This window comes from Spermophilus citellus, assembly GCF_964194105.1.
Source record: "Spermophilus citellus genome assembly, chromosome: 16".
Classification (NCBI taxonomy): domain Eukaryota; kingdom Metazoa; phylum Chordata; class Mammalia; order Rodentia; family Sciuridae; genus Spermophilus; species Spermophilus citellus.
The window spans coordinates 4,635,623-4,659,387 of record NC_138196.1 but is presented as its reverse complement, the minus strand read 5'-3'; the positions used below and the strand labels follow the sequence as shown (position 1 = coordinate 4,659,387).

Genomic DNA, 23,765 nt, shown 5'->3' with positions numbered 1-23,765 from the left:
CAAAAACTGACATCGCTGTGTAAAGAGCTGTTCATTTCTATCTCCTCATTCTGGATTGATGTATGTGCACTTTTATATCCTTCAGTTCGATATAACATTTGGCCTTTCATGTTCTCAGTCTAAGCTACAGGGAATTCAAAGCTATTTCAAAGTGTAATTATGCCAATCTGCATATAAAAGGCTATATGTCCTACAGAGGGTTGGATGGAAAAGCAAACTCTTTCAAAGAAGAAAATTACAAGTAATTCCCACAACTAAAATTCACTAAAGTTAATACATTTTTCATCTGATGAGAACAGTTTTATTTTTTTAAGCTAATAGATTAATACAGAAAATGGTGAGAATTTGTGTGTGTGTGTGTGTGTGTTTGCGTGTGCGCAAGCGTGTGTGTGTGTGTGTGTGTGTGTGTGAGGTAGAGAGGAATAAAGAAGATCTGAAAATTGAAGAGCCAAACAAAGAAACCATGAACACACATTATACATAATGTTTTGGAAAATGGCACATCACACCAAAAAAAATCAATTTCTTATATTACTGCCACAGAGAGCAGAATTGTCACTTACATATTGTATAAGTTATCTATTGCTGCATAACAATTTTCTCCCAAACACAGCAGTTTTGTCCTCAAACACTTATCTCTCAGTTTGTGTGGTTCAGAAATGTTGGTGTAGTTTTGCTGGGTGCCTCTGGCCCAGGTCTCTCTTGATCTTGCAGCCCAGCTGTTGGCAGGGTCTTGCCTGAATGCTCAACTTGGGAGTCTGCTTCCAAGCTCACTCCTAGTTGTTGCCTGGACTCCATCCCTTGCCACGTGGGTCCCTCCACACAGCTGCCTCCACACTTCTGCAAGCAATCAAAGAAAGACCAAGAAAGTGTAAAAGAAAGTCCTCAAAATGGAAAAAAAAATACTTAAAAAAAAATAACAACGTCAACTGTGATGTCCCCTCATCACACTGATCTTTTAGAGGTGGTTTACCACATTGCTCCTACATTCAAGAGAGAGTGGGCACACCATGGTGCCGCAGTCTTGGCTGGGCACAGAATCACGAGCCACCACACCTTGTAGATTCAAACAGCAATTCTTTATTCCCGAACTCACACCGGCCTCTACACACGTTCTGGGGAAATCCCAGTTCTGCTGCCGCCCAATTCACCTACTCCACGAGGCTTTCTTCCTAATACTTTCTTTCTGAATCTCACGAGAACTCAACGGGAACTCAAGGATCCAATTGGGCGTGCCTGAGGCAGCAAGATACGCCCTATTCCCCCCCCCCCTGCAGGGTACACCTTAAACCTGGAACTTCCCTAAACTCAAGTCTTAAACCGGGAAAGCCCTAAACCCAAATTATCCTAAACCGGGATACTTCCTAAAACCTGCAGGATACACCCTAAACCTGGATCCACCCTGGTCCTTGAGCAGGGTCACCTTTCTCAAACATACATGCAATGTCACAGCAAATGTCCAAGGCAAGTCCATTTAACATGGGGTACACTGGCAAGGAAATTTCGATGCGTCATTCCTACTTGGCAATGGCCCTCAGCATCATGGGCTTAACCACAGAAAGTGGACGTCATGAAGGCCTTCTCAGAGTTTGTCTCCCTGTATTCACATTAAGTTGCTTTGTATCACAAGAGGGCTTTTCAAGATGCAACTCCATATGTGCAGTTTTACTACACAAATTTTTCACTTTTATTTTTTTCTAAATACATTGTTCTTCACATAAAATCTTGGTAGATTTAGAAATTTCCACAACTTTAAAATGATGAAAAAGTTACTGAAATTTTTAAATAACAGCTTTCATTTTTAAAATTTTTAATATAAATTGGCATAAAAAAACCCTCTCAAACATAATTGTGTAAATTCTGGAGCTAACAAAGTACTTAGCACAGAAGTTATGTAGCATATGGTTATCCTAGTCCCAAACAGAAAAATGTGTCTGTATGTGCCAATTCTTAATTACCAGCTCATTAACACTCAGGTGTCAATTGCTGGTGGCAAAGGCAATACCCGAATGGCCTAGTTTCTGTCATGCACACTGTAATTAAATTGACCTCAAGTACTGAAGCTTGCTAGTTTACTGATACTATTTGGACATTAATTTCAGGCACTAGTCAAACTAGAATAATATGGTGAATAAACCAATGAAGTAAGAGAAAAAATATATTAGATTTTAAATTGTATTTTTACATAAAATTATAATCTTAAAGAGAATTAAATAAACATTGTTTCTAGTTTATAACAAACATAACATTGCATACCATAATTTGATTTGTATATTATTGATCTAAAATTCCTTTAGAATTTAAGATTAGATCAAGTTGTTGCAAAACCAAAGTGAAAAATAAAGTGCTGTAATAGGGATATTTCGGCAAACTTGAATAATATATTGTATTCTGTGATTTTTACTTACTGACATGTAATGAAAGGAATGAATTATTTAACTTTATATTTTAATTATTAACTCCCAAATATGACTGAATTTCAAAACTCGCAGTAGTTTTCAACACAATCCTGAAAACACTAAAAGACCATCTTAACAAGAATCCTACATTCAGACTCTCAGTAACGTAAAGTCAGATTTCCGCATGACATTCTCTTAAGATTTTTCTCATTATGTCAAAGTTCATTTTCAAACTTCTAGTTAAAGAGACAAGAGAGAGAGAAATTCACTCACTAACCTTTCTTCCCCGAAAACTTTACTAAAAAAAAAAAAAGGAAATTTGAAAGGCAAAACATATATGGTGTAACAAAAGACAAACAATGATGAGGACATTTGGGGAATTTTAGATTGGAACAAGCTGTAAGTAACTTTATAGTACTGAAATAATTAATCTTCAGAGTATGTAGAATGAGTATGAAGAAATATGACTTACTCCACAGATAATCAAAGACTCAGAGATTGATAGGGCAAATTAGCCCTGAAATAGGAGTGAATATAAAATTTAAAAGTAGGATCAAAAAACGTTAAGCTTGAAAGGCTGAGGTAGGAGGTTTCAAGTTCAAGGCCAGCATCAGCAACATAGCAAGTCCCTAAGCAACTTAGCTAGACCCTGCCTCAAAGTAAAAAATAAGGGTTGCGGATGTGGCTTAGTGGGTAAGCACCCCTTAGTTCAATCCCCTAGTACTACCAAAAACAAACAAACAAAAAATAACTTTAAGAAGCTGTCAGACCTCCCACGTATATTCATCTGTGGTGCTCAGGCAGGCAATCATATATCCCAGGGAAGATGGGATTCATTGTCTAGTGGGCTAGAGGGAAGAGAGCCTGGATTGGAAGACAGCAGGCACAGTTTAATGAAGGATCATCACAGCAAGAAAAGTTTGGATCTTGAGTCCACCAGATTTCTTTCCCCAATTAGTTCTCAGAATATAAGTACCCATGTTTATACTTGCAGGCAGATCTGAAAATATTTCTTGTGAATATCTAACTTGCTCATGAAGAAAAGCATGTCTAAACAGTAACATGGGGAGTTCTTTGATTAAATGGTTCAGCAAGATCACCCCACAAATACTCAACAAGCCCTGTTCAGCAATGGAGTTTGCCTTCAGAATTTTAGGGTTCCTGTGTTCTTAAGCACACAGCCAAGTATTACATTTCTAATTTAAAAAAAAAAAGTGACATGGGGAATCAAGTCCAGGGCCTTTGCTGTGCACACAAGCAAGTGTTCTATAACCTGGTTACAATCCCAAACCAACATCTCAGATGTCTCTTCTATAATTCTGAGAAAGAGACCTCGTTCAGGAAAAATAAAATGTAAAATAAACTACTATCATCCACATGTTAAGATGAATAAGAAAAAAGGACTGAATATAGGACAACTGTTCAAAATGCCTTTCATAAAGAATATTCAGGAAAAAGGGGGCCTCAGAATTAAAATAATTATAATAAAAATCTCAATAGCAGTTTGGGAAATAAACACTGCAGAAGATACAAAGATCACTAAAAGGCATTAAGATAGACATGTTAAAAACAAAACAAAATCTCCCAATAAGTAGGTTCGGAAATATTGAAAATAGGAAAAAAGTATGAAGGCCATCAGCTGACCAGTAGAAGAGATTCAATACCTGGACAATAATAGGAGAAGGAGGAGAAGAAGAAAAGGGAAAGGGAAAAGTGGTGAAAGCATTAATTCAAGAAAATTTTCAAAAACAAGTCTCAGGTTTGAAAATTGAAAGTTTACTACATATGTGCGGCACAGATAAAATAGATCCATATCAAATTATATGATATTATGAAGTTTCGAATTCAATAACAAAGAGATCTTCCCAAGAGTGTTCAAAGGCACCGAGGGAACATCATGGAAAGTTGATTCATGAAAATGTTCTACACGGGAAGACAATATGGGAATCCCTTCAAACAATCTAAACCTAAAAAAGGCAGATTTAGCTTGGGTCAAGCCTCAAAGAATTCGTAAAGTGCTTCTACAGATTTTCAGTCCTGTCTCCCTCTGGACTGCTCACCCTTGAGCGGTAACACCTGAAATTAAGGCCTGATGTCTTGTGCTTCCTCAATATCTAGCCTCAGAGAGCTCTGCACCTTCCTCCTTGGCTCCAGAAGATTAAGTCCCTAAGCCAGACAAACCTGCTTACAGAGGCAGACCAGTTTCCGGTCCTGTTTTCTTTAGTACTGGATTTCAGTTCCCTGCTAATACAAAGTGTTATTCAAAGAAGCCCTCATATCAATCATTGATCCAAAAAAGCACCTGACTCTTCAGACTACAAAGCACCCCTCCCACAGCCCCAGGTTTTTCCTTCTCTTTCCAACTTCTGTGCTCCTGTGCAGAGTGCAGTCCACCCCCAGGCTAGGAAACGATGAGATGGATATTGCCCTCAGTCTCATCCACTCAGCACCTTGCCCTGCACCTTCTCCAGCTCCATAGCCTGAGGACAAGAACCCCTCCCTCACCACTAGGGTGAATAAGAGGCAAGTAAAATAATCATTTCCCATCTGTCCACGACAAAGAACAGCTGACTGGTTTTAATTAAGTGCTCTTGAATAACTAAGTGGTTTCATGACACACTTAGAAGACTGCCTGGGACCTAACCACCAATTACTAGTCAACTTCCACTTTTACCCGATATTTTCCTCCCTAAAATGAACTTGGCTCCAAAAGGTGGCTTGATAATTGACTGTGTCTTAAAATAATTTGCTATGGAGTTCAGTTTATGTCTGCACGTGGTCTGATATTCTGAGAAACTGATGTGACTCCATTTTTTAAAATAAATAAATAATAGCAGCTTCTACCTCAAGGCCTGTCCTAAGGAAGGGGGCGTGGCCCTTGTCCTTGGAAAAACCCACAGAGCACTCCTAAGCACACACCCACACTGCTGAGTTGTTTGTAAATAACATAGGAGGTCTGTGGTGGCGCCAGGTATCCCTGACTCAGTTAGGCTGGGTGAGGACCCATAGCAACCCCCCAGCAACCACCAATCAGCATGAGACAGGGAAAATACCTGGGATGCCAGATGACCCCCCAGTAGTTTCTGGTGGTTGATAACATGTTGGGAAACATGTAGTTCAGCACGTATAGCCCTTGTGGCCTAAACCAATCAGTTCAAACGAACCCCCCTCTTTTACTAACCAAATCACCCCTATCCAACTTGTTCCCGCTAGTGAATGTGCTAATCAATGTTAAGAGTTGTTGTTTGATTTTGCCATGGTATGGAATGATTTGCTGTGTGATGTTGTGACACATGGAGTATCCCCCAAAACCTATAAAATCTCACTGAATAAAGGACCGAGACTCACTCCCTGGGACCACTGCATCGGGAACGGTTGTGAGTCCAGGCTGGAGCTTGAAATAAAGAATCTTGTGTGATCGCATCGGATTCGGCTCCTGGAGGTCTATTGGGGTCCCATGAATCTGGCATAACAATTCCTACTCATAAAAATAATAAGACAGCACCTACACGGCAGGTTGGTGCTTGAGCCCCGCTATGAAGGGTAAACTAGAGCTCTCTTGTGACTACATCTAGTTTGGTGAAGATCATTAACTGCTTGGGACAGTCATTATTTGTGACCTTACACTGCCAGGAGGAACCCAGGAATGCCACATGGTGAGGTTTGCAAAAAGAAAGGAACACAGATAGCCTAGGAATAACTAAGCAGGGCACCTATGGCACCCAGGTCACCTAACAAGTCATTCTTCAGGGTAGGCACTTTGTCGATTCTGTGCTGTTTCCCTTGCTGCTGTCCCATGTATTCTCCTGACTCCCAAGGGAGTGAAGATGCATATCCATGCCATTCCATGACCCCAGCAGTCACGAATAAATAATGATGGAAGGTTTAGGACTATTAGGTAGCAGCCCCTGGCAGAACATTAGAGAAGTAATGCAATGACTCTCTCAGTGACAAGCCGATAGCCAATGAGCTTAGCCTTTTCTTAGCATGGCTGCTTACCAGCGTACCAAACAGCTAGTCTGATCACAGGGCTTGACGAACTACCAGAATCACAGATGAAATGACCTTACCAAATGTGGACCCTGATCCCAGAGAGACTGACTGGAGGAGATGGCCGTCTGTAGGTAGGCACAGGGCTCCTGACCTGGTTAAAAAAAAAAAGCTACAGAAGAATCTTCAATGCAAGGAAGCTCATTCAAAAAAGACTATATACTATATACTGCATGACTAAAACTATGTGCCATTCTATAAAAGGCGAAACTATGAAGACTTAGTTAAAAGATAAATAGTTGCCAAGGCTCTGGGGATAATGGAGGAAGAAACAAACATGGGGAGCACAGTAGATTTTTAGGACAGTGACTTGAACTCATATGATACTATAATACAGATACTTGACATTCCAAATTTGTCCTTTATCAAAACCCCTTACCATGTGCCACACAAACAGTAAATCTTAATAGAAGCTTTGAAGTTTAGTTAATATTAGTGTACCAATATTAATTAATTAATCAACATAGTTCTGGAAAAGCAATCTATTAATTTTAGAATAGAGGGGTTACAGCTTAAAAACAGAGGAAAATATAAAGTTAAATATCAAATTGTTAAAATTGATTAGCTCTGCTGAGGTGGATGTTTATGTGGACAGAGATAGAAAGATTTTTTTAGTTGAAAACTGTCTTTTTTTTAATCCCACTTCTGATTGAAATCATGAAAAGCAGTCTAATATTCTTATGTAAGCAAACATATGAGCTAACACCAAGTTAGAGCAGCAGAACCTTATTATCTCCTTATAACTAATTCCTCATTCCCAAGTTTCCAATTTGGAGTACAGGATTCAAAGGTTTTTTTGTTAGCTTGGCCAGGAATTATCTTCTGGGCCTCCCTCCACAGATATCAGGAGGTAGTCTGAAAACCTGTAGGCACCTCTCCCCTGCCAAAACCTTAGTGCAGGACCACATTCACCCACACCAAGAGCAAAAGTAAAGCCTGCCTGCTCACGTCTCCCCCCAAACTGTTCACATCACACTTTTCGTTGCCTCAGAGTCTGGGTGCCTTATTCTTATCTACCTTTGTCAACTGAAGATCACAATCCTTTTTCCTGTCCCTCAGTACAATCAATAAATATTTCATCAGTGCCCACTGTGTACCATGAGTCCACTTCCATATTCTTAGATGTCCCTTTTAATCAAAATATAGCTCTGGTTGTGATTCAGTAATTTATTCCTCCATCTTACCAAGTACATTCGCATTTTATATGAAATGTTTTACTGAACTAAAAATCTCTGCTTTCTTAGCATTTGAAATTCTGTTTTCTTCAAAGTCTCTCTGAAAAACAACTTCTTCCACAGATTGAGATATCTGAGCATGCCAAACTTCTCAGTCTATTGTTTGTTTCCCTGAATTCTAAAGCACTTATAGCTAGTATGATATAATCTAGCACTTGATCTTCTAGAAGTCTTAAGGGTTTGAAAATACACTTGAAGATTTCTTCCAAGAAGGTAGGAATACAGCTTTTAAAACATCCACAACAGTTTGGTGTTGGACACGAAACACATGCTAATACTTGCTGGCTAAACAGTGCTTTCCATCTTTATTTTCTTGATTTTCTAAGAATACAAATTTCATCTACATGTAAAATTATCAGAAGCATTCAGAATAAAAGTAAAAATATCTTAACACTTAAATGTAAAACTTTAAACATTTTTTATTCTTGAAAAAAACTAGAAATTTGGAAAATTTGGCAATATGACTGAAATAAATGTGTCTGTCTGCACTATAAAAGGCTGTGTTACATTTTGTAACATTTAGTCCCTGATGGTCTGACAGCAACTATGGCATAGCTCTATATGTTTGCCGAAAGTGGAAATTGGCTTTGTGATGTGGTCACTCAACCTAGGAAAACTCTCCTGCACTGGAAAGCAAGCTGAAACAACGAACTATTTTTAATTAGGTATTTATTAATAATTCAATGGTGGTAAGCTCCTATTCATTGAGAATCAAATTCTGAGCCCCAAAAGATACTGGCTTCAATTCCAAGTAGAAGGTAAAATTGCCATTAATGATCCTCACTATTAATTACCCTACAATTCAGTAGCACCCAGATTTATACTTTGGAATGACAAACAAAACCTCAGCTAAATTAGAGAGATTATCAAATCAATACTAGTGTTACCTTAATGGTATATGATTACTGAGGAACATTTCAGCTGTGTTAATCAACTCTGCTGTGGCCTCATGTGCAGGATCAACTATGATAACCTGTAGGGAGAGGGTAAGGAAAAGAACCCATGAAATGACATTTATTCAAATGTTCCTGGGCCAACAGAAATTAGTCATCTTACATGAAGCCAAGATTTTTGTATCTACTATCGAACCACATAAAAGAGGAATTAAGACAACCAGCAGCTGTATCCATCTTTGTCAAAGAATGTGGTTAGTAAAGGCCACACACTTAAAGTGTGTAGCTCAGTTATTGAGCAACCCTGGGTTCAATCAAAAGTACTGCCAGAAAAAAAAAAGATATTAAAGAAAACCAGTAGTAATATGCATCTTCTAAGTGAAAAGGAGAACTGTCTTAAAACTTAAATTGCTATGAACCTAAAACTGCTCTTAAAAAATAGTGTTAACTAAACCAGAGGCTGGAGCTGGAGCTCAATGGCAGAATGTATGACTCATATATGTGAGGTCTGGTTCAATCCCCAGCACTGCAAAAACAAATACAAACAAAAAACTAAAATGATGTAGCCTAAATCTAAAGCTTTGTGTTACACATGCGGAGCATTTCCTCACACACTGACACAGGCTGCAATGCTGATGTAGCATCTCAGCACAATAAAAGATCCATATATTCCAAAGCCCTTTCTGTTTGAACAAGAAGTTGAACTGATGATGGTAGTAGTTGTGGGGAAGCAACTAGTAAAGGACAAAAAGATAGGAAGAGGGGAAGGGAGAAACAGAGTTCACAGGCAAACAATAAGTAGAAGTTTCATTTACCATGTTATGCAAGTTTTTCCTAATCTGCCGAATAACACCAGGAAAGGTAGATCGAAGCAACTCCTGTAGACTAGAAGGCCATGAATTATATCTGCTATCAGCCTCCAGGTTATTGACCCACTAGAAAAAAATAACACAACATGGCACATATACTTTAGTCACTAGTTACTAAAATTGCAGTTAAGACTTTATTTTGAGAAGAATTACACGGAACAAGACCCTTTTCAAAGACATAAGAATCAAGTAGAAAAATAAGTGCCTAAAAGACAAGCCACAGAATAAATAAAATTATTTCAGCCAATAAAAACAATAAAGGGCTAGAGTCATGAAATACCAGTAAAAAAAAAGAGGCAAGCAATTCAAAGGAAATGTGTCAAGAATATGAAAGTAATTACAGAAGAAATCCAAATGGGCAATAAATACAAGGAAAGCATATACCCTCAATTGTAATCTGGGAAATATAAACTAAAACAACACATTAAACTGAAAACAAATTCAAACTTTGTCAATATCCAAGAACAGGCAAAAATGTACAGCAATATAAACTCTCACCCAATGCGTGCGTCTGGAACATTCACTTTAGAGAAACAGACCTAATAAAGCTGAAGACTTGATTCGTACCCTACCCCTAATTACTCCAGATCTAGGTTATCTACCCCAAAGACATTTCACATGCACATGCTCAAGGGAAGATGTACAAAAAGAGCCATTAAAGCACTGTTTCAATAGTAAAATTAGAAATGACTTAATATCCATAGAGAAAACAATGAACAAACAGTATGTATCTATGTACCTATCATTTCTTTAAAAAGAGTAGGGGTGAAGGAATTATGTGTTTATTTCCTTGTTCATGGATGCATAGAGTATTTCTAGAAGGATGTAAGTTAAATGCTGATCCTTGCTGACTCTGAGGAGAAAACTGATGGCTGGATAACGATTTGCACTACATAAAGCTTTTATATTTTAAAACTAAAAATGTATAAAAGATTTTCTTTAAAAAAGTAAAACATAAAATATGATATAAAAAACTATGTATCAACACCAACCTACAAGTCTTGAAAAAACCTGCTTAAAAAAGGAAGCTGATGAAGGACAATGATAGGGGAATAGACTATCCAAATATTTAAAATATTTAGTAGGAAATAACATAATAAAATAAGGGACAGGGGAATGCATATCAACTACAGAGAATAATTTTTTTCATGGAGGAAACAAGTGAAACTGGGAAGGGAAATACTGAAATATTTTTTCCCAGAGATTTGACACAAAATGATTATTTAGAAAGTATATAGATGGCTCATATAGTTGTTAACCCCTTTATTAATAAATATGTCATATTTATGTTATTCTCTTTACTCATAATATAAGTAAAACATTTTAATCATAAAAACAAATGCCATAACAGTATTCATGAAAATACATAACACTTTTTTCTATCAAAATTCCTAGGGTGCTAAAATGTACTAGCCATATGAGGTCTACTCCAATCTTATTATTACCATGACCATCTACGATGACACTACTCCCCACATTCTTTCTTAAAGGTGACAAAGGCTCAGAGAGATCACATAGTAGGTAATAAAGTACTAGAAAGGAAGGTTATTAACGAAACATCATACTTTTTTTTAGTTTTTTTAATTTGTTCTAATTATACATGACAGTAGAGTGCACCTTGATACATCATACATAAATGGAGTATAATTTCTCATTCTTCTGGTTGTACATGATGTAGAATTACACCAGTCATATAGTCATATATGTACATAGGGAAATAATGCCTGATTCATTCTACTATCCTTCATTCCCATACTCCCTCCCCTCCCTTCACTCCCTTCTACCTAATCTAAAGTAACTCTATTCTTCCCTAGCCCTCCCCCCCTCCAAAATTCTGAATTATTTAGCAGTTTTAAATCACACACATTGCCACAAAATCTCATAGGACCATATGTAGCTGATAAAACACAAACTAGACTCTCCTTCCTGAGAGGTGTTCAGCTGAATCCTAGGGATACGATGTAGACAGAGATCATTATCAACCAAAGCAGTGACAATAACTCAACTTTTAGGAGCATTTAAGAGCTACTTTGTAGTATATGCATAGTTCCACATAAACAGTTGCAAATACATGATGGCAACACAAAAGATGGTGGGAATAGCTGAACTCTCAAAAAAGACAAATTAGATAATTAAGATGCCTGACTAGAATTTCCCTTGATACCTCAAAGGAATACTCACTGAAATAGCAGAACTCCTGATGTCTACAGCATAGTCGGCCTTAGAAGGCTGGATGTTCAGCTTCAAAATATTATGCAGAGCGATGCCTTCTATTCCCAGTCTGTGCAGACCCTCCATTACCCGGGCTTCATTCCTCAATACATCAAACAAACTAGGGGGAAAAATAAATTAAAAAAGTAAACCTAGGTATTTAGTAAGAAAAATTTAGATCCTTGCTGTGGGGGGAAAAAAAAGAAAAGAAGATTCATCAGGTCAAACTCAGTGCCAAATTAAACTGAGAAACTCAACAAGGGAACTTTTCCCCTTGTTTTATCCCATCAAAGTGTGCAGACAGGAGGGGTAGAACATGCTTCTTGGCTCCTATTTATTTACACTTCTCAGTGTATATATAGATTATCTCTAAGTATAAATACAATTTGAGGATGAAATAACTCTAAATCTACACTACACTGCATGTTTTTAAAAACAGTACACTAGCCTCCCTGCATTATTTCTAACAACTGCATGTGAGTCTACAATTATCTCAAAATAAAGTTTAAAAAAACACCACAAAGATACTAAATTATATATCTTTAATGTTTATATCAATATTAATTGACACAGGCATGTATACACATACACACACACACACACACACATGACCACAGAAAAAAGTCTGGAGAATTGCTGGGGAAGAAGAAAGGGAGTTGGATAAAATAAGATGGGATGAAATTTTACTTCTTAGTTCCCTTATCTCTGTATTATTTTGCATTGGTTTTAATGAGCAAGTACACCATTTTAATATACTAAAAAGAACTGTACATGATTTTAATAAACCATTCAATAAAAACAATTTTTTTAAAGTATTCATATCCATTTAACTGACTTATCACTAGCTCCATAATGCAATAAATAGGCATAAATGTTTAATTAAAATAACTAATATGAAAATATTTTATTGTGTAAACTACTTCTGAAGTATTAACAATTACTTTTTATTTTTGCAATTAGGAAGACAGTGACAACTGTCTTGATTTTCATTCCAAGGAAAAAATCTGAATTCTACCTGACTATCCATTCCCCTCCCACTAAAATCATAAAGATAATTTGGGGCTAAATAGTTTTAAACTACATTTAAAGAATAACAAAAAAGTAGGTTTTCAAATAATAATGCCTTCAGAGACAGCATTTTGAATAAACCCCTTCGCACTATTCCAAAAGCAAGAGGTCTTTTCTGATGCTATCCTTAACAGGTAAACTTTAGCTCTAAAAGGGCGTCCTTGAAAAACAGAGTCCTTGAACATGCATTATGTTATAAGATGGCACTAGATCACAATGTCCACCCCAGGGACAGCATGGGCCCACCTCCACACCCTTGGGGTTAGGGAGTACAGCCTGGTAAGTTGTCTTTGCCTCATGCCACAGTAAGAAGGGACAACAATCTGAACACATCACAAGGAGCTACATACACATTATAAAAAATTACAAAATGAGAAAAAAATATCATCTGTACCTGAATATATCCTGTGTATCTAAATCAATATGAAGCCCATTGATGAAGAGAGCAGAGTCTCCAGGCTGTAATCCTAAAGTTCCCTTAAAATACTGAAAAAGAAAAAGGAAATTATTAGAGAATGGTGAAAGAGTGTTGAACAAACCCTTCTGCATTGCTGGGGTTTACTGTCTGTACAAATCTTGATATTCTAAGGTGGGGTTAATATTTCCTTCCATATACTCTCACATATACTCTCACACATCTTCTTTGAATTCAATATAATAAATGAAAGTGCTGATACATAGGACATACACCTTTCTTCCATTTCCTCCTTCCCTCATGCTAATGATGATAAGGGAAATTCTAAAACCTGTCTGAAAAAAAAGTCAACAAGAAACCCAAGTTACTCAGTGGAGCACCCAAAGACTCTTACTTTTGTTCACCAGTGCCAGACAATAGTGGGCAAGCTTTCTACCCTTATCTTTTTTACATTTCTGCTGTTTTCCCTATCTGTGATATCAATTAAGGCTGTGACAGCAGTCAATAATAACAGCTGAACCCTCTTGATGAAGTTCAGGGATCACACCAAAAAGGGTTTCCTTCAAACCAAGGCACACCAAAAAACTAAGTTGCTGTGCTGGGGACAACAACGCCTCCTGCTGCCTAGATCTGGCCTCCATGCTGTCTTTCACCTGCCAGTCCCCAGATGCTGACCGCCCTGCACTCAGGTGGCTATGCAGTCCCTGAGATTTGCCTGAGCCAATGGAAATTGCTCTGATTTCATTTTGAAGTATCTGTTAATAATGACCTTTCCATTCAATTCCTCTTTCTCTCAAAAGAAACTATTATTGGTATATTCTATACCACAGGAAACTGAGCCACACAGTGGAAACCAGAAGAAATTAGATACCAGAAGCAAAACTTAATCCCTTAGGAACCTACAGCTGGAGAGGGAACCACTGAGCTCCTTTCACCCACTAATTGTCAGCAGACTAAGAAAAAATATACTTTTAAGATCTAGTGTCACATGGGAAAAGAACAAAACAATGAGGAAGCCATAGCTGTTGCTTCATGGCCATCAGGATTAAGTAGTAAGCAAGATAAGGGGATAATATTAAAATACACATATATTTCAAAATATTGGGTTGTATACCACGAATACATACTTCCCAATTTAAAAAAAAGGGGGGGGGGTACGGGGACAATGCAGAGTTGCATCAATTGAGAATTGGCATTTCTTCCATGGGAGAGAAGAACTACACACGTCCACTTATTCCAGAGTCAGAAAAACTAACTCTCAGCTGGTAAATACAGTTTTTATCTGTTTCTAGATCCGGACACTAGCAACACAGATGAGTTTACTTTGGGAAAATTAATCAAACTGAAGATTCGGGATCTGGGCACATTTTTGTATGTTTTATACTTTGGGATGCATTTTTTATGTACTTTATGTTTTAATAAAATGTTTTACTCAAAAGCAATAAGAACCCAGGAAACACCAATATATCCTGCACAATTTAATGTTCTGTCTTCTTGGTGGGGGAAAGCCTAAGTATTATTTGATATTATTATTCTGGAAATTTGAATTAAATAGTTTTGTTTTTTGATGCTGGCGATTGAACCCAGGGCCTTGTGCATGTGAGGCAAGCACTCTACCAACTGAGCTATATCTCATGCCCCTGAATTAAATAGTTTTGTCAATTCAGTCAATATTTGAGAAATACTTGGTTTGCTTATTTCTCAGAACTATTTAATTAATTAGTATCCTACACATAAAAGTTAAGGAAATTTGGTGTAAAGGCAGTGAATTGAACACAAGTATTTTTTTCCCTCCTGAAACTGTACTGAAAAGCCAGGAAAAGAACCTTTTTTAGTTATGAGTTCACAGGGCAAAAAGAACAGAAAAGAAAAAGGCCAACAAATTTTGGAAGCAGAAGGGAAAGGGGTGAGTAATAACTGGACTAGCAATTCCAAGAAAGCTTATTGCTAGATAGAAGGTAGGAAAAGTCAATAAGAAACCCAAGTTACCCTGTGGAGCACCCAAAGACTCAAGAATTCACAGCCCAAAGGACACATGTATAAAAGAGGCTGGCAGAAAGCCTCTTTAAGACATGGCCCTGGGCTGGGGATGTGGCTCAAGCGGTAGCACGCTCGCCTGGCATGGGTGCGGCCCGGGTTCAATCCTCAGCACCACAAACAAAGATGTTTTGTCCGCCGAAAACTAAGAAATAAATATTAAAAATTCTCTCTCTCTAAAAAAAAAAAGACATGGCCCTCCTGTTGATCCCACACAGCCCGGTGACTATTGTCACTGAACCCTACACTCCAGAAAAATGGAGGCTCATGGCCTGGAAAGAGCAAAACAGAGAATCTGTGGGCTGTGGGAAATTAGATAAGCACAGGGGTCTCTGCTGAAAATGGGAGATTGAAGATGTTTCCAAATGCTCTTCCCAACCAGGTTTCTATAACTCTGGCAGCCAGACTATACCCTCCAGGCAGAAAATGCACAAATCTTCTGGAGACTGATCAGTCTCTTTGATGAGAGTTTTCCTACAGCTGTCAAATTTTTAAATTCCAGGAGTTTTTCATGCTCTTGAATTCTTCTTTGCTGGTATTCTCATGGCTCTCTGAGGATGAAAAGAGTGCCTTTGTTTTCTTCTCTTTGCGATGCCTACTTCCTCTTCTTTTTGTTGTTTTTGTTTCCACCCCCACTTCTTCCAGACAGGGTCTTGCTATGTTGTCCAGTCTCACCTTGAATTTCTGGGCTCAAATGAACTTCCTGCCTCAGCCTCTCTAGTGGCTGGACTACAGTGCCCAGCTCACTTCCTCTAAAGCAGCCTGTTTGGGATGTCAGTCTCTTGTCTTTGGTATTGGAGACTTTCCTCAAGTGTCTAGTGATAAGTGGCTAACTGCTCATATTGAAGTGCAAAGCACTAAGAATCTGATAGGCCTGGGCAGTCTCTACAAATCAGGGTACCCTAGGAAATGGCCACACCAGAACACCCTATAGTAAAAAAGTCTCATCCTTAAGGCTTCTAATCAGTTTATTCAAATTACTAGGGTCAAAAAAAAGGTTCCAAATAATTCCAGGAAGCATAAAGAGGTCTCATATAAAGGCTTCAAACTTCGACGACCACAATGGACATCAAAATTTCAAGAAGTAATCCTTCAAACTTCTAAATTGACTCCCAATCTAAAGCCACATACCTAGCAACCGATCAATAAAAACAAGTGAAAAATTTATGTTACAAAGGTTAAAATTGACCTCCCTTGCAACTTTCTCACATAGAAGGATATACTGTATCAAAATAAGAGAGGAAAAACAAAGAAGACATGGAACCCGAGAAAAGCGGTTAAAGGAAAGCCCCAGGATGCCTTGTACACATTTGACATAAAAAGCAATTTATCCAAATTTGAGTGATCAAAACTGGATAAAATTGCAATAGGGAAGGCTGAGGAAATGGGACAAGTACCAATATGGAGAAGTAATGGCACACTAAGGGGTTGACAGTGGAAGAAAGATAAATATCATCCTTGAAATAGAAAGCTAAAAAATAAAATACCAACTTAGGCATACTAGAAATCTGAAGAAAATTATCTGAAGAATCAGCTAAAAGTTGAAAGTGGATGCTCTAAGAAGAGGTAAACATAGTATGAAATGCTGTTAGGGAACATGTTAGGAACTCAACAGGGTGAAACATCAGATAATGCTGTTTTTTAAACAATGTGGTAGAACCACTTGATCTTTCAAGTACATTCATATTCAATTTTGGTCAAAAACTAAAAACATAAGATAGAAATGAACAAAATATCACCATCCTTGATAAATGAAAAGTAGCAGTATTAAATGCTACTGATTAAATTCAGACTTCTTCTTGAAAGGTACAATACAAAACAGTCAATATTTTCCAATGGTTAATACCTTCTGATTCTCTTCCACTTCAGTTCTAAGTTCCGAACTCACAGCTGTTTTCGTTATTGCTCTAAGGAACAAAATCATTATCAGCGCTCACAATAGACAAATCTTCAGTTTCTATTTTTCTAATTATAAAACATATTGTTCAATAAATTACAAAAAATGAACAAAATTTTAAACCTATACAATTGATAAACATACTTCTACTCTCATACATGTCCAATTTTAAATCACTATATATCACCTGCCTAGCATGCACAAAGCCCTGGGTTCAATCTCCAGTACTGTAAAACAAATAAAATATAAATAACCAGAACAAAACAAAACAAAACAAAAAGAAGCAAATAGCAGTACTTTAAAACAAGTGGAGTTGTTTCCAAGTTCTTACTTAAATGTGTACCATGCTCCTATATATGATTTTACTGCTCACAGACTAAAAGATAATATTAAATAACTAAGGCAGCAGATTGTGCATCCTCTTTAAGCACTTATGGTGAAGGTGGAATTCTCCATCTTTATCTTCAAGTAGGATGCTAGACCAACAACACTTAAGTAAAAAACAAATTTATTTATAAAGCATCTCACATCAAAAGTCAAAACACTGCAGTGACTCAAGAAAGAAGCAGGCAACCATTTATCTCAACGCTTTCTAAAAATTTGGCTTTTAAAACAATTTTAAATAATCTTAATAATAGAAAGCAATGTTAACAAAAAATCAAAATGTTATTCTTGGGCGGTAGCTCAGTGTTAGAGCACCTGGTTAGCATGCATAAGGCTCTGGATTTGATCCTCAGCACAATCTTTTTTTTTTTTTTGAAGTGTAAATATTTTTTTTTATTTTTTTATTTTTTAATTTTTTTTATTAGTTGCTCACAACTTTACAAAGCTCTTGACATATCATACTTCACACATTAGATTGAAGTGGGTTATGAACCCCCAATTTTACCCCAAATGCAGATTACAGAATCACGTTGGCGCGCGCTCGAGCCACATCCCCAGCCCGAGGGCAGAACTTTCATAAATGGGATTTATTCCCTTGAAAGAGGTTCTAGAAGATGGGCACAGTGGCACATGGGTGAAATCCCAATGACTTGGGAAACTAAAGGAGGATCCCAAGTTCAAGGCCTGCCTGGGCAACTTAGTGAGAGCCTGTCTTAAAATAAAAAGTTTAGGGGCTGGGGATGTGGCTCAAGCGGTAGCGCGCTCGCCTGGCATGCGTGCGGCCCGGGTTCGATTCTCAGCACCACATACAAACAAAGATGTTGTGTCCGCCAATAACTAAAAAGTAAATATTAAAATTCTCTCTCTCTCTTTCTCTCTCTCCCTCTCTCACTCTCTCTTTAAAAAAAAACCTATATGAACTTGAGCCTTGATAATTAAAAAAAAAAGAAAATATAATTAAAATAAATAAATAAATAAAAAGTTTAAAAAAAGAGGCCGGGGATGTAGTTGAGTAGTAGAATGCCCTTGGATTCAATTCCCAGAACCAAAATAAATAGATAGAAGGATAAAATAATGTCTAAGAAGACTTTTCTTTATAAAATACTACGATGTTTTCATAAAAATGGTTTGGAATTGTGAAACTTTAAATAGTATCATTAAGAATATTTTCTAGGGGCTGGGGTTGTGGCTCAGCGGTAGAGCATTTGCCTAGCACATGCAAGGCCCTGGGTTTGATCCTCAGCACCACATAAAAAAAAATAATAATTAAGTAAATAAATAAAGGTATTATGTCCAATTACAACTAAAAAAATAAACACAAAAAATTTTTTTGTTTGTTTTAAAGAATATTTTCTAGGAGGGGCTGAAGCTGTAGCTCAGTGGTAGAGGGCTTGCCTCCCACACGTGAGGCACTGGGTTCGATCCTCAGTACCACATAAAAATAAAGATACTGTGTGTGTCTACAACTTAAAAAAAAAAAAAGAAGAAGAATGTTTTCTAGGATCTGGGGCTGTGGCTCAGTGGTAGAGCGTTTGCCTAGCACATGTGAGGCACTGGGTTCAATACTCAGAACCACATAAAAAATAAACAACAGGGCTAGGGTTGTGGCTCAGCGGTAGAGTGCTTGCCTCGGACGTGTGAGACCCTGGGTTCGATCCTCAACACCACATAAAAATAAATAAATAAACTAAAGGTATATTTTTAAAAAGCTTACATTTATTTAAAAAATAAATAAACAATAAAATAAAGATATTGTGTCCATCTACAACTAAAAAAATGTTTTAAAAAATTGTTTACATTTCTTTAAAAAAAAGGCGGGGGGGGGAATTTTCTTTTTTTTTTTAAAGAGAGAGAGAGAATTTTTTAATATTTATTTTTTAGTTTTCAGCAGACACAACATCTTTGTTTGTATGTGGTGCTGAGGATCGAACCCGGGCCACACGCATGCCAGGTGAGCGAGCTATCGCTTGAGCCACATCCCCAGCCCGGGGGGGATATTTTCTTGCCGGGCACATGCCTGTAAAACTCAGTGGCTTGGGAGGCTGAGGCAGTAGGATCACAAGTTCAAAGCCAGCCTCAACAAAAGTGAGGTGCTAAGCAAATAAAATACAAAATAGGGCTGGGGATGTGGCTCAGTGGTTGAGTGCCCCTGAGTTCAATCCCCAGTATGAAAAAAAAGAGAATATTTTCTAGCTGGAAATGGTGGTGCAAGCCTTATCCCAAACACTCTGGGGAAGACAGCAAGTTCCAGGACAGCCTCAACAACTTAGCAAGTTCCTAAGAACTCAGTGAGACCTTGTCTCAAAATAAAAAAATTAAAAAAAAGGGCTAAGGATGTGCCTCAATGATTAAGCACCCCTGGGTTCAATCCTCAGTACAAAAAAATAAATGAAAAATTTCTCTCCCCTTTCATAAAGCCTAGTCTAATAAAATGTATTTTAATTGAGCAAGTACAAAATCTATTATACATCTTTTACTTTTTTTCAGATTATGTTTAGGATAAGCAAATAGCTACAATCACTCCAAGTTAAACACCCATCTATGAGAAAAAAATTAAATAAAACAATTTGGTTCACCCTATTATTCAATCAAAAACTGGTATTTAACTTTATTCCATTAACTGAGAGGGAAAGAAAATTAACCGAAGCTACAGGCAGGTCATTTAAGAAAAAAGAGATTTAGTCAGGCGTGATGGGACACACCTGTCATTCCAGCTACTCAGGAGGCTGAGGCAGGAAGACTTCCAGTTCAAGGCCAGCCTCAGCAACTTGCTGAGACATATCTCAAAATAAAACAAAGAGGTAGCTCAATAGTAGGGCACTTCTGGGTTCAATCCCCAGTAATGCAAAATAAATAAATAAATAAAATTAACAAATTTCACAATAACTGAAAATTGCTCACTTTTAATTAGAAGCAAAGTGGGCATTTCTCCAGTTTAGACTACAAATATAAAGTGCTATTAGATCTGTACTTAAATAATCATGAAAAAGATGACACTAGGAATGCAGGGAACTCTGAAGATTTAAAGAGAATAAAGGACATTTTTTTAGAAATGAATAGAATATACATACATACCTTAATTTTCCAAAGAGGAATCCCTGAAACTCATCAATAGGATCATTTTCACCAATTACTGTAGTGTTTACCTAAGTTCCTATAAAAACAGTAAATATATGTCTAATGGTTCAGATTAGAAATACAAATGTTATAATTTGATAAAATTTGAGTAATGTAAAAATAAAAGTCAGAAACACCTGAAATAAAACCACTTAAAATGTAAATACCCCAATTAACATTTTGCAATGTCTTTAAAAAATGTGTTTAACATTTCCTGTGATCAAAAAGAATATTTTTCCCATAAACTGTAAAAAAATTTCAGATGCTAGAATTTCAAAATTAACAGCTTTTAATATTATGAACAAAGGGTTCTTCAAAATAAAAATTCTGAAGAACCTGCAATTAGGCAACTTAATCCTAAATATAATTATTGAAAAACCAAAATGAGTACAAGGCTATTTTCTACTTGCTTCACTACCCAAACTGGTAACTTTTATGCTTAAAAAGAAAAAATGACAGCATGTAAAACTTGTGGTTGAAATAATGATTTCAAAATCCCACAAAATTAGAACAAGAAAAATTCAGAGTAAACCATTTAAGTTGAGAAAATAATAAAGAACATAAAACTGTTCATTAAAGTATATTTAAAATTTCACATTGTAATCACAAATTAACAGTTGTTTGCAAATCATAACATCAAAAAAACAGCTACTACTAATACTTATTAAACTTTCTGTGCAAAAAAAACTATGCTAAATTCTTTACTTATTTATTCATCCAAAATACTTAAAGAAGAATATTGTCATCACCTGCATTTACAGTGAGAGAAAATTAGGACCTAGAGAAGTTGTTTTAAGGTCAACCTCCAAAGAATTATTGGACAAAGAAAACAGCAGTAATGACTCCTAAATCTGTTCTTTTTCATATGGAAACAAATTCCCTTTTAGTTCATATTTAAAGAAAACACATTGGTCTTAATTTTACAAATTCACCTTTCACCTGAGTATCATCCTTGGCCTTGTACTCAGTGCTCTTAATGGCCAATTCCACACCATAACCAGAGAGATGAACTGGCTCCCTTCTGGGATTCTGCAGATAAAGCAAGTATTCCATCATTACTACCTAGCTTGTTATAAGCCAGGTGCAGTGGCACACGCCTGTAATTCTAGCAACTCGGGAAGCTAAAGCAGGAAGATAGTAAATTGGAGAGCAGCCTCAGCAACTTAGCAAGACCCTTCTCAAATAAAAATTTAAAAGGCTGGTGATATAGCTCAGTGGTAGAGTGGTAGAGTTCAACCCCCAGTACAGCCCCCCCCCAAAAAAGTTTGTTATGTGTCACAGCACACTTGACTGTACATCATTAACATTGCATCTATTAGATATCACTTAAGATAATGTACTTAAAATATCTTTAGCTTATTTTTTTAAGGATATTAACTGTGTGTTCAAGAGAGTTTGCTACATACCAACAGTAATAAAAGCACTTATCTACCATTAAAATATTCATTCTATTTTTGGAAAAAAAATCAATTACAACTTTATGTTTCTCCAGAAAATCCTAGCCTCCTTTACATATTGCATCTCCAGGACTGTGAGAATTAAAATTCCAATGTAGAAGCAAAAATCAGATGAATGGACAGTTGAAAGGGCAAAGATTCTAAACCATGTGAGAAAATGGAGAATGAAAACAAGTAGCTCTAGAACCTACATACAGAGCAGGGTTGAAAACTGGTGAGGTCTCAAACCCAGAAGGGCTTTGTTAGTACCGTATGTGTATATGTATGTTTTTACTGAATTTTTTTTTTCTTTTTGGTAATGGGAATGAATTCAAGGGCATGCAACCACTGAGCCACATCCTTAGCCCTATTTTGTATTTTATCTAGAGACAGCATCTCACTGAGTTTAGTTTAGCGCCTTGCTTTTTGCTGAGGCTGGCTTTGAAGTGGAGATCCTCCTGCCTCAGCCTCCTGAGCCGCTGGGATTACAGGCATGCACCACAACACCCGGCCTTTTTTTTTTTTACTAAATTTAAATGCTTCTGGCAGGGCATGAGCTAACAAAATGCCACAGGCTCACCACCATCCTAATAAATGATGGTCCTTTTAAACTTGTTTTGTTTTGTTTTGTACTAAGGTTTGAACATAGGACATTGCACAGGGCTATGTAAGCCCTGAGTTACATCCCCAGCTCTTTTTATTTCATTTTGAAACAAGGTCTTACTAAGTTGCACAAGCTAGCCTCAAACTTGAAATCCTCCTGCCCAACCTCCACATAAGCTAGGATTATAGGCTTGCAGAACCATGCCTGGCCCCTTCACACGTCTAAATTTCAAAACCAACAAGGGTCTAGCAAGAAGAAAGAGGGAGAAAAGTTGTTTAAAACTCGACTTTGATAAAATTTGTTTCTGCTGATTTAAATTTTCATTTAAAATTTTATTTTACTTGTACAGATTTAGCACCCAATGTTCACCAAACTCATCATTATACACAAACCTTGAAGGCTAACAACCTTAACATAAAAATATTTTAAATGCTAAATGTTACAAAAAGCTTAATTTTAAATCAATTCTGCCTGATTTCACCTCTTTAGAAATCTTCCTTTTCCTACAAATGAAAAGGTGCCAAAAAGGAAAATAAAAAAGGTATGTAAAGGAACTGAATTCAAGAATCAATTTCATAGTATGACAGCCATATTAAATTTAACGAAGATTATTTACATGATTAATTGTGAAATAAAATGCACACTTTATTAAGCCACTTTTTTAGTAAAATTGTTTTATATTTCTTCAAAAAGGTAAGCCAGGCAATGTCTATGCACAAATAATAGATCTGATAAAAATTATTTGATTTTTCAAAAAGAAGTTCAAATAACTAAATTATTTTTAAAATATTTTTTTTAGTTGCAGATGAACACAAAACCTTTATTTTGTTTATTTATTTTTATGTGGTGCTGAGGATTGAACCCAGTGTCTCACATGTGTTAAGCAAGCAAGCACTCTACCTGTGAGCCACAACCCCAGCTCCTAAGTTATTTCATAAAAAGGGAAATTATGAGCTTATGTTCTAAGGTCATGGAAGGCAAATTAATATACAAAAATTTAAAAATAATTCAACACTTACAGATAAATAATGTCTGAACATAATTGATTTTGCCTAAATTGCTTTTTGATATAAGTTGGTGGTGGAAATTAGAGAAGTTCTCATAGCCAATTTCAGAGTAGAAAATCACCACTGGGCTTTCAGGATTGGAT

At 36.7% G+C, this 23,765-nt stretch overlaps 1 protein-coding gene across 1 annotated transcript; it reads right to left on the bottom strand.

Annotated features, from left to right (window-relative positions):
* Nucleotides 1–8,567: 8,567 nt before the first annotated feature.
* On the bottom strand, nucleotides 8,568–21,628 carry LOC308635056 (UDP-glucose:glycoprotein glucosyltransferase 1-like; the record flags this gene model as incomplete). The annotated part of the gene is made up of 7 exons (XM_081269320.1): nucleotides 8,568–8,657; nucleotides 9,393–9,512; nucleotides 11,628–11,778; nucleotides 13,120–13,211; nucleotides 17,024–17,084; nucleotides 20,534–20,604; nucleotides 21,515–21,628. 7 exons carry the CDS (start codon nucleotides 21,626–21,628, stop codon nucleotides 8,568–8,570), a joined length of 699 nt encoding a protein of 232 aa, XP_081125446.1.
* Nucleotides 21,629–23,765: the final 2,137 nt, after the last annotated feature.